The 12,329-nt window shown below is 43.6% G+C and overlaps 1 protein-coding gene across 1 annotated transcript in view; it reads right to left on the bottom strand.

The window, feature by feature from the left end:
- Positions 1-11,864, bottom strand: part of LOC148521434 (zinc finger protein 474-like) — a 34,012-nt gene extending 22,148 nt beyond the window's left edge. The window contains exons 1-2 of the mRNA XM_088475157.1: positions 11,812-11,864; positions 7,639-8,834 (exon numbers count right to left, since the gene is read on the bottom strand). Coding sequence (XP_088331283.1) covers positions 7,639-8,595 — 957 coding nt within the window. The 5' untranslated portion in view covers positions 8,596-8,834; positions 11,812-11,864. The remainder of the gene's footprint in view (positions 1-7,638; positions 8,835-11,811) is intronic.
- Between the last annotated feature and the right edge of the window lie 465 nt (positions 11,865-12,329).

Below are 12,329 nucleotides of genomic sequence, written 5' to 3'. Positions count from 1 at the left end.
AGCATCGTGAAGAACCAGACAGTTTTATGGAGTAACACACAGCCCACAACACTCCTCCTGAATTATGACTCCTTTATGAAAAAAATAATAATACTAGTGAGAGAGGAAAACACCAATATTTGTTGTCCAGGTTATGTAGTTTCATTGATCTACTGTACAGCTATAATATGTTATTTTCACCTATTAGATCAAAGGATTATAGCCTCAACTCTCCAACAATTCATAAGTCAAATCATTTGTAAGGCCCAGGGGATCTTGGTTGTGTTTGTATGCACCCTACCTAAAATTTTTTGTACCTTAATGAGAGCAGGAATTGGCCCTGTCTGAATATTACAACATCTTCACTGAAGTTGGCTTTTATAAAGAGATTTTTATTTACTGCATATACTGTTACTTATACAAGGTATACAATCGGGAAGCCGGCTGCCTTAATACCGGCAGCCAGCTTCCCGACTGTCATATCCCGGCGAGGGATTAGGGTTAGGCACTTGGGGGGGAGGTTAGGGTTAGGCACCCCTAAGGAGGGTTAGTGTTAGGCAGCGGGGAAGGGGGGGGTTAGGGTTTGGCACTTGGGGGGGAGGTTAGGGTTAGGCACCCCTAAGGAGGGTTAGGGTTAGGCAGCGGGGAAGGGGGGGGTTAGGGTTAGGCACTTAGAGGGGGGATTAGGGTTAGGCACTTGGGGGGGAGGTTAGGGTTAGGCACCCCTAATGAGTGGGTTAGGTTAGAGAATACTTACCTTTCCACGATCGGGATTTCCAGCGCTGTCGGGCTTCCGCTGCTGGGAACTCTGCTGTTGTCGGGCAGGTGCTGCCGGGAATTGCGGCCGGCGGAATTTCATACCGATTCCTTATACAATGTATACTCTGAAATTCTATTAACAGTACTTGATAAATCTAGAGTCAGACCACTGGCGTCACTAGGGGGGTGCGAGGGTACGGGCCGCACTGGGTGAAACCATCCGAGGGGGTGACACCAAAATAGCAGAGCTGCTCTGCTATTTTGGTGTCACCCCTTCGATGGTGTCACCGTGAAGCCAAGACACGGAGACAGGCAGGGAGAGACTGTAGGCTGCCCCAGCAGCTGCAGGAGCGCTGGGGAAGCCCACTGTGTGCCGAGAACTGGAGGCAGTAATACCCCCAAGTTTGGCACACATGGGGGCGTGGTTTTGTGGGTCGCAGCCATGCCCCCTTTTCACAAAGCCATGCCCGTCCCAGGAGTGCGCTCGTTCGAGGCGCAAAAGATCACAGAACTCCCGCACCAGGTGTCAGTAAGGTAAGTGACGGCTCTGAGTCAGACACATCTCTAAGTTCATGGTGGGCTTTAATGCTGGGCACACACTTGTCAATATATTGTTTGTTTAACTGTCAAATTATATATTGCGAGTGCTTACCCCCGATATGTCTGTGAACGACATCGATCACAGACATATCAGATTGGCTCTACAGCACAGCTGATGCAGATATATCTGAAAAATACAGTATAACAATGCATCTGCATGTGTATACGAGCGACCCGCCGAACGTTTGTACACTTGCTGCGGGGACACTGGCATCTTAACTGGGCGGGAACATTTAATTGCCTGCCTATTTGTGATATCAGCCCAACTTATTAATCGTCTGGTCTAATGGCGGATCGGTCTGCTAACTGATCCGACGTCTCAATGTGTACCCAGCATAAAGCACTATCTAAGCATTTGTCTGGGACAGGTTTGTTTGATTGATGGTGAGCAACCAACCCATCATCAATGATTATACATAAGATCATGTCTTTATGTGTATAATTTTTATGTCATAGGGCCTGATTCAGAGACGGACACAATGGCGATTTTTACGCAGATCGAGGGATTGTTTGCCATTGCGCATGTTCACAAGCCGCACTGCGCACATGCTGTGATTATCTTGTGATTACACACACACAGAGAACCCATTCGCAAGTGAGTGACAGGTAGTCAGCTTTTGGGGGAGGTAACAAGGAGGTGGTCAGAAAAAGGGATCGGTATGACCGGTTCAAATCCCAACAGTGGAAGCCCGGCAGAGGGGAAGATCCAAACTGCGCTAAAGGTAAATATAAACTAACCTAACCCCCCCTAACCCTCCCTTATGGGTGCCTAACCCTAACCTACCCCCCAAGTGCCTAACCCCCTCTAAGTGCCTAAACCTAACCCCCCTTCCCCGCTGCCTAAACCTTAGTCTCCCGGGGGTTGCCTAAACCTAACCTCCCCCACGGGGATGACTAGCCCTAACCTCCCCTTCCCCTAGCCTAACCCTAACCCTCCGGGGGGGCTGCCTGACCCTAAGTCCCCCCCCGGGAGCCCCTAACCTGCCGCGATGCGTCCACACATGCGCACGCATCATGCAGCATTTGCCATGCTGCGAGCACTTGCAGCCGGTGTTCACCCCATTGAAGTCTATGGTGTGTGCGTGCATATGCACATGCACGCCATAGACGCGGGCACACTAGTCGCATCATCCATGTCGTGATGCACTCGTATCGCGGGATAGATGAGCGTGGTTACATCTGTATCTGCGCAAATGCAGGGATATTTGACTTAAATTTAACTGCAGATCTCTATGGTGTGGGAAGCTTGTAAATCAAGGGTAAGATGCGCAATCATCAAATGCGCCTCATATCCACACTATTATTTTGTAAGGCACTGTGGACCCCTTGTGGCGCATTGTAAATAAAGGATAATAATAATTTAGAAGTTACAATGGCTGGGGCAGATTCAGAATCATACCCACTCAAAACAGATTGATAAACAAAATATGAATCTAAGAGGGGAATTTAAATTAGATTTTGAACAGGGCAAATTAAAAACTGAATTTTCCTTGGATTGGAATGTTTCACCTGTTTGTGGAATGCGTCTTGTGTATTTTCACATTGTGGATATTCCGGAACCAAGTGTATGCAATTAAGGGCGATGCAGAGAAGGATTCATTTCATTTGATTCTTCATTGGTTGTGACTGACAAAACTGGGCTTTAATGGGACATTCTCATGTAGGGAAAGTTCAGAGATGCATCAGCTCAACCTAATGCAGATATTTCAGAAAAAGAGATCATTTGGCCCTAAAATCTGAGAAGTCCTCTAAGACCCCTTGCTGTGATGGCTTTTCCATGTCATGTTACAACATTATTGCACATACTTTAACAACACAACTGGTTCAGGTCTTTAACTATGTTATTCATGGTTTTGCACAAAACAATGCATGGTGGTGCACAAAACAATGCATGGTGGTGCACAAAACAATGCCTGGTGGTATTCTGATACCTTTACTCCATCATAATATTAATTCCTAATTCTGGTTCCAGGCCCCACCAAATGGTCTAATCACAGACCCATCTCCTTGCCAGGGTTCATGGATCAGCAAGCAAAGAGCCGTGCCACCCTTATATTTTACACCAGCAGCTGCAAACGTCATTAGTATTGGCACTTGCACAAGACCCAAGCTAGGTGCAAGAGAGCTGTCAGACACAGGTTTACCTTCCGTGTACGCATGACTCAGAATCACACGGAGCATTAGATACACATCCATGACACTCCTATAACACTCGCACAAGTCAGAGCAGTTACATGCAATGACTTTGTCCCGGCCCAGATAATGCCCCCAAATGCCTTTTTTCACGGAAAGAAAAATCCAGCCAAGTTCCGTCCAACACAGGATAGGATGGGGATACACAAAAATGTGTATATTTGCATCTGAGCATGTGCTATATGCATAAACTCGCTGTTCGAACCCGTGTACAGTGTCCATCCAACTCAAAATCAGACCCATTCTGTATAATAATGTCAATGTATGTTTGCAAGTGCAAAACAATTTGCCGGAATTATTAATAAATAGGCTCCCAAGTGTTTAAAAGCTATTTTAAGTACAATACATCATATGAGGCCCGTTTAAGGCATCTTGGCCATATTGTTAATGGCGTAATTAGGACACTGATTTTATGACCTTTAGAAGTTTAATAAAACTGTTTTTGAGTACAGTCATGTAGATCCTGACTGCACCCTTGGCTGTACTGTTTTTGTTATACTGCTAGCAAAAGAGGGCATGGCGATAAGGATCTGTGGGTAAGGCTTGGTTGTCCACAGACAGGTCAAACGGGATGGGTACGAGATCCCAGCAGTCAGAATCCCGATGCCGGCATCCCGACAGGGAGAGAATACCGACACTTGTCAGTCAATATTCTAACCCTCCCCATTTAACTACCCTAACCTTCCCTCCCTCCCCGGTGCCTGACCCTAATATCCCCCCTAGTGCCTAAACCTAAGCTCCCGCTCCCTGCACCCTAAATCTAAAACTCCCCCTTACTGCCTAACCCCCCCTTATACATAACCCTAACGCTAACCCTCCCCCAAACCCTCTACTTACCTATGGGATTCTGTTGGTCAGGATGCCAACGCCGAGATTTTGACAAGTGTCGGGATTCCGGCACCGGCATTCTGAACACCGGAATCCCTGCGGTCGGGATATTGACCGCATCCCAGGTCGAACATATTACAGTGTATGTAGCTAGGGTTATCCAGCTTCCCAGCATTGAAAAGTTGGTAGGTATTACAGTACAGTATCCAGATTATCAGATGCCTTTCAATATACTAGTACAGGTTGAGTCTCCCATATCCAAATATTCCGAAATACGGAATATTCCGAAATACGGAATATTTTTAGCATGACTGACATATTGAAACCTTTCCTTTTTGATGGTTCAATGTACACAAACTTTGTTTAAGGCACAAAATTATTAAAACTATTGTATAAAATTACCTGCAGGCTGTGTGTATAAGGTGTATATAACACATAAATGCATTCTGTGTGTATATTGGGGTTCTATTCCCAAGATATTTCATTATGATATGCAAATATTCCAAAATACGGAATATTCCGTTATCCAAAATACCCCTGGTCCCAAGCATTTTGGATATGGGAGATTCAACCTGTACTTGCTCTACTGTTGTATCATAAATCAGTATGTGGAATATATATTCATTGCACATTAATAGGTTTAAATATTTTCTTAACTGTTCTTTATTAGAAGGGATCTGGAGTTCAAAGGATGAAGCCAATTCTTTCAAAACAATTTTTTGTTTTCTGGATTCTTGCTACTGTGTTTTTTTTGATGAATTGATGCCTGTGGTATGTACTGTAGCTCAAACTTCATGCAATTTCATCACTCACAACTACCTCATGTCCTGATGGCTTTTCCAGTGGATATTGCCGCTGTTTGTGAAACCACAACTAAATAAATCTGAAAATTTGTATTCTTGACATGTAAAAAATGGGGAAGGCAACTTGTAGTCTGTCAGGGTCAAAAATGACAGTTTTGAGGCTAACCTCCAGTTTTTACCTTTAATAAATCTGGCGGATGGAAACCCACCCAAATAAACACTGAAAACCAGAGAATTTAACAAATTGCTATAGTAAATCTCCAATTGATCATTTCGATGGACAACTAGTTAAGAAAGAAAGTAAAAACCAATGTTGAGTCCATTTTACAGCTACAGCGTGAGTGGGAAATGGAGGGATTGCATAGAAAAATAGGTACAAGAGAACTTCATTATTAAATCCTGTTTCCGTAACTGCCAGCTAAACGTAACACCAGCTAAACAGATGGATACCACAAATATTATGATTCTCCAGGCAGTGGTACTCACCACTCATAAAGTTTTCATGTGCTGTAAAACAACCACTTTTTATATCCCTCAATAATTCATAAATGAAGATAAAGCTAGACTTGCCTACTTACTGAAGAGAAAAAGAGATGCATAAGAGATGTTGGGCTCTATTTACTACAATCCGCATTTTGAATGCAGAGTGTGATATTACCGACTGATTTCACATTGCGAATTCAGGTAATATCACAGGGATTTACTAAAAATCCCTTGCAGGGACAGAGCTTGCGATAAAACGCTGTCCTTGCGAATCCCCTCCGCAGCCTCATCAAGGTATTTTCACAAAAAATACCGTGACAAGTGCCCGCGCATGCGCTGTCTGGCCGTCGCTAAGCCCCGCCCCCACCTGTAAGACCCGCCCCCGGCAATCACGGACCGCCCCCCCCGGCGATTGTGACCCCCTCTCCCTTAATTACACTTACCTGCAGTGATTGGTGCTCCGGTGATGTCCTCCGTGGCTCCGGTCAGCTGACATCCCATCCTGCACTGGGAGGGAGGACATCACAGGAGCCCCAATCACCGGTCCCTGGACTCTGGTAAGTTTTTTTTTTTTTACTATTTTTTTACTGTATCAGCGTGTGGTCTGTTTAGACCAAACAGCTGATCACTGGGGCCGTTAGAGCAGAGCAGGAGTCTGGTAACCGGGGGAGACCCTGGATAACGCCACCTCCAGGTGGCGTTATTATCACAGGGCTTTTGCCGATATTTTTTCACATTTTATTTTTAGTAACTTTGGCCAGATCACATTTCCCATTACAATTATGGGAAATGCGATCTGCTTATTAAAAATAAGTGATAATTAGGGCTTGCAGTAGAATTTTACAAATTCTACTCCAATTGCCCTTTAGTAACTTTAGGGCAGAGGTGGGGAACCTTTTTTCTGCCGAGGGCCATTTTGATATACATAACATTATTTGCGGGCCTGGTGCAGGCCATGCCCCCTCAGTGTGATGTCACAATGGGGTGGGGCTACAATCACCGGTGATTACAGCAATGCCCGGAGCAACCAGAGGATGCTCCAGGGAGCTGTAAAGCAGCAGTGTGGCCGTCTGAAGCGTCCTAAGAATGCTTCAGGTGGCACTGCTGCATAGATTCTGGCTGCAGGGTGCCATTCTAGGCAACCTGCTAGCCAGATAAGGCGAGCAGTGAAAAGCTCAGAGGGCCAGACCAAATGATTCTTTTAGTATCCCTTAAAGCAGGGATGGGGAACCTCAAGCCCGCGGGCCTGAGGTCCCCCATCCCTGCTTTAAGGGATACTAAAATAATTTGAAAAGGGTGTGAAAACAACCTTTTTCACTTTATTTTAGTAAAAATAATGTTAATAAATAGAGCCCGTTGTGAGATGTACAATATGGGAAGGGTAAGGGGATATTGACCGCATCCCATACAGTATATGTCATCCTGGTAGACATCTGCTTCAAACAAAGAGACAAAGAGGCTTCCGGAGTAGTATAGTAGATTAAAAGAGTAAAGCCATGGTTAGAACGACACAAAAGTAATAAAACACAGTGAGAGGATAGAATATAGATAACAGATGTTTATTCAGCTCAGATGGGGACAAGTTCAAAGAAAGTACAGTATGTAAGGCTGTCTGAAAGCAATGTTCACAATTAGATTGTTAGATATACAGTATTCACTCACAAGAACAATTATACACTATACATGTTAGATTTTCCTATAGATTGGATGCTTGCGAGCATGGCTCTTTTACCTCTGTCTGGTTGCTAACATTTCCAATCTTGTTTTTTTACTGTTTGTTCATAATCACAAGAATATTCAGAGCTGTCCAGTAAAGTACTTAGGTTATAGGTGTATACATTCACACATGACTTAAATTGTTGTCATCTATCACCTGCTCCCTATGCATTTCAGTTGTTTAATATTATTGACAGATTTCACAAGTTTTGCGCAGAAAATATTGTCCTTTCCCATATTACTGTTTATTATTTACACAAAAACATTAATGCTTTACCTTTTGATTTATGTTTTCTGTCTCTTCATTTTTTTGCATTTGTTTATTGGTATGCATAGTAATATTTTTGCTGCTTGGACCTCCTGCTTTAGCCTTGCAACTTCTTTGATGTACTACAAGGCGGTCACTTGCAAAGGTTCTACCACAGTTTGAACATGGCAACAATTGATCCTTGAAGCTCTGCCAGGCTGCTTTATTTTGTTCTTCCCGGCTGGTCTGTTCAGAAAAATTCATCTGAGGTTTCAGGGGAATGGGTCTTCGTTGCCCTTTAGGTAACTTGTCATTTTCGATTTTCCATTTCTCAAGACATTTTGGCTCATGTATTGGGAGAGATTTAGAGCCAAACTCCCGTCCACATATGTAACAAATTAATGTTTTTGGTTTTATTGGATTATGAGCATTCTTAGTATCGGAAAATTCACTGGTTGTTTTTGATATTTTTATGGAACTGGGATTTGTTATTGTGCTGCTAGCTGTGGAATGTGGAGATCCTAAACTCTTGCCGTTTGGTTTACAACTTTTCTGGTGCACAAGAAGCCGTTCAGGTAGAAATGTACGACCACAATTTCCACATGGTATAAGCTGTGCTTGGGAACTTTGCCAGGCCAAAGCATTTTCAGCATCATCAGTGGCATCTGCAGCAGTCTGAGGTTTTATTGGGGTCGGTCGTTGGAGAGACTTTGGCAACCTTTTATTCTCTATGTGCCATTTCTCCAAGCATTTGGGTTCATGTATGGCAATTGATTTCGAACCAAATTCCCTTCCACAAATGTAGCATACTTTAAAACCTGGTCTTCGGGGAGGTATAACTGGTCTGTTGGTCTGATTCTGGGACATAGTTTTGTTTGATCTTTTAACTAATATAGCAGTTTCTGGTCTGATAGGTCTACGGACACGTGATACTGATTTATCATCTACGTCTTTAGTGGTCTTACTTGTTTCTTTGCTATTGGTCATTAGATGCGTTGTTTTAGGTGTATGTGTCCTTTGTGGGCTAAATGTAATTTTTTCATTTTATTCTCCCCACATTCAATTTTTATAAAAGAGTTGCACCATTTGCCCACTAAAATACACTCAGGATACCTTAAGTCCAGCCTGCTTAGATATTCTGCTTTCTGATTTAATGATGATGGGCAATTTTATATTCCCAATATAACATTTTCTCCACATTCAGTAATTAGTTTTCTGATTTCTGTCTGAAATACATAACAGATTATATTAGCAGTCTTTGTACATGTAACATGTTTAACTTTTATTCTCATACTTAACAGAGAGAGTGATTCAGCTTTGGCAATAGTGTAATATATTGCAATTAACTGTGAACCTGTACAAACCACGTTGCAATGCAAAGGGAGCAAATACATACATTTTATTTGCATGTGGGGTAAATATTGTCTGCTTTTGCATGTAGCCTACAAATACTGCACAGCATTATTTTTACACTGCAATTTAGATTTCAGTTTGGACACAATACTCCCAAATCTAAATCTCTCTGCACAATTTATCTGTCCCACCTGCAGTGCAGCATGGTTTTACCAAGATGCACAGTTACTTGCAATATCGTACTCTGGGCCTGATTTAGCAGCAATTGCCACTGCAACAGCGTACACAGATCGGCCGATGGTGCGTACTGCGCATGCACGCAGTGCGTGTGCGTGAGTTAGCACTGCAATCACCTACGCAGATACAAAGCCATCGCAGATCAAGGAACGGGACGTCAGCGTTTGGGGGTGGTGATGGGGGAGTGGTAGGAGAAACGCAGGTGCGCCTGTCTGTTTGAATGCCGTTGCATGGACGTGCATAAATTAGCCACTGCGACCAAGGCTGTCTTAACAGCAGTGTGGGCCCTGGGCAAAGCAATGCACTGGGGCCCTTACCCACCCATTCACGGGAAAAAATGTAAATGGTCAATAAAATTAAACATTTAGATTTAGTAGTACTTTCAACAAAATCAGTCAGACATTTGATAAAAAAAATACAAATGTCTGGCTGACCCTGGCGGTCACTATGTATACTGTGTCTGGGTAATTGATAGGCTGTAGCTGCCCAAAAAACAAAAGTTATGTAATCTTTCCAAAATGATTTATATATTAAACATACAGTAGGCGCTGGAGAGCTGGTGGTTGCTCCTTGTAACCAGAGGAGTGGAGTTGGAACTGAGAAGCCGTCCCTTGCAAACTGCAAGTACCTGCAACTTTTTTGTCCCCACAAGTAAATAAATATCCCACAGCAGCACTGGAGATAGGCTGCTGTGTATGAGCAGTTGTGTCTCTCACACTGTCCCAGGGCTTATTGCTCAGCTGCAGCGCAGCCCTTACCTTTGCGGTGCGGGCGGGTGTGTGCGCCTGTGGCCGGGTGGGTTGTCCGAATCGGGACAGAGGCAGTGGCAGAGGAGTCTCCCCTGAAGAGGCAGAGACCGGGATGGGTCCTCCGCGTCCAGGAGTCTATGCGGCAGTGGCTGGGCAGAACACAGCAGCAGCTCTCAAGGCAACGCCCAAACTGCCTGGCCTGGGCGGAGCTGCTGCTGCTCAACCAGTCAGCAGTCGTCTCTCACACTCAGAGAGACTCTGTCTGACTGGTCTGAAGGCGGCGGAGGAAGTGGAAGGACGGAGGTGAGTACTCGTCACCCACGGGGTTGAGTAGGAGGAGCGGAGTGGAGGAATACAGTGCGCAGGCTTTAATTTACCAACTGGCAACGCGGCTGCAGGGGGGCGGGTTGGCGGGCCCCTAAAAGCTTCGGGCTCTTGGGCAACTGCCCAACAAGTCCAATGGAAGAGACGGCCCTGACTTGAGTATTCACTGCATGCGACAAGGTTAGCAATTTCTGAGTAAGGTCAGACCTGTTGTAATTGTGCATAAGGGGCCAATGTTACTTGATGTTCCCGATGTATATGCAGGACTGCAAGGTATTACGGATGTGCAAAAGTGGTAATGTGCTTCTCTATGCTGGCTTTGCGATTGCAGACATTAGCATATTTTCACAGCGGGTCTGCATGCATAATCGCAGACCAGCGGACACCAAGCATCTTTCTATGTCTCAGGGTGCCTCACCAGGCACCATGCAAGCTGGAAAGAGGCGCTGTTGTGGCAGCAGCCGTGCTGCTTCCATGGCCTTGCGCCCTAGGTAGTGGCACCAGTTTTACACCCCTCATTAATGCCCTGTTTGTATGGAAGAAAATTTAGGGCCTCATTTAGGCCCCCATTTACTAACGAGTTTAATCACCAAAACGAGTGATAAATTTCACTGTGTATGATAATGGTGCTCCAGCCAATCAGCTCCCAACTGTCAATTGTTAGAAAAATGACAGTTGGGAGCTGATTGGCTGGAGCACCATTTATCATACTCAGTGAAATGTATCACTCGTTTTGGTGATAAAACACGTTAGTAAATGGGGGCCTGTGATTGTAAAACGTTCAATGGGCAGGGAATGGTGTGAATGGATCAATATTCTCTGGAAAGCATTGCATGTAGTTGCACAAATAAATAATAAGAATAAAACATTCACACAAAGCATTCCACTTAGCTGCTTTATGTCAGTGGCTGAATCATTGGTAAGCATGTTACCATTAAAACCTCCTCATTAATTAATTTAGCATATTGTAACCAATAGTCATCAAAACATAAGGGGAGATGTATCAATCTTGGAGAAAGGGGAGATGTACTAAGCTCTGCAATGTGATAAACTGGAGAGTACTATACTACCAGCCACTCAGCTCCTTACTGTCATGTTACAGGCTGTATTTGAAAAATGACAGGAGCTGATTGGTTGGTAGTTTATCACTCCCCACTTTATCACTTTCCAGAGCTTAGTACATCTGCCCCACAGTCTGTAAAGTGACAGTGAGGAGCTGATTTGTTGGTACTTTATCTCTGTCCACTTTATCGCTCTCCAAGGCTTAGTACATAGACCTCTGTGTTTGAAAATGACAGAAGCTGAATGGTTGGTACTTCTCTACTTCTCTCTCCACTTTATTTCTCTCTCCAAGGTTTTACACATCTCCCCCATACTCCTGGTAAATAAATGAAAGTATGCAAGAGACTGATAGAGGGATGAAACCTAAGTGTGCAAAGAACTACATGAAATATGTTTTATATGTCTACATATTGATTTATAGATAGTGTATTGTGAGCATGCAGAGAAGAGTAAGTTATGTTTAATATGTATTTCTTACCTTAAGATGAGCAATACAGGTCAGTTTCCCTTCACAGCCTGCTGTGTTTGTCCTTCTTACAGCACAGGAATGTCAGCTGCCCAGGTTGCTATAGAAACTATAATGCATCTGCTATCTCATGGTATCTAAGCAACATGTCAACAAACCTGATGAAACTGCATCACTATGAAAAGGCTCCTAAGTACCTCAGCAATTAACAATAATACATGTAGGAAGTGTTACTGGGATCTATTTGCAGAGTGCTATATTAATGCTGTATCACTTGTACAGGCATGTACTATTTATAAAGTAAAACTAAGAACAATAAATAGCAATATTGAAACACTACCTTTCAAGCAACGATCTATACAAACTATTAGTACAACTCCCAATAAGTCCCTGCAATTAAGCAATCCATGCAAATGTTACATATTGCTTTAAGATACTGCATGATAATTACAATACTGCAAAACTAATAATTTATATGTAACATCATTTTATATATAAATATATCGTGCCTACATAATGTTGAACATTTT

This window comes from Taudactylus pleione, unplaced genomic scaffold (genome assembly GCF_031769625.1).
Source record: "Taudactylus pleione unplaced genomic scaffold, aTauple2 ptg000162l, whole genome shotgun sequence".
Classification (NCBI taxonomy): domain Eukaryota; kingdom Metazoa; phylum Chordata; class Amphibia; order Anura; family Myobatrachidae; genus Taudactylus; species Taudactylus pleione.
Note: the sequence above shows the minus strand (reverse complement) of the source record. Positions and strands in the feature narration are given on the sequence as shown.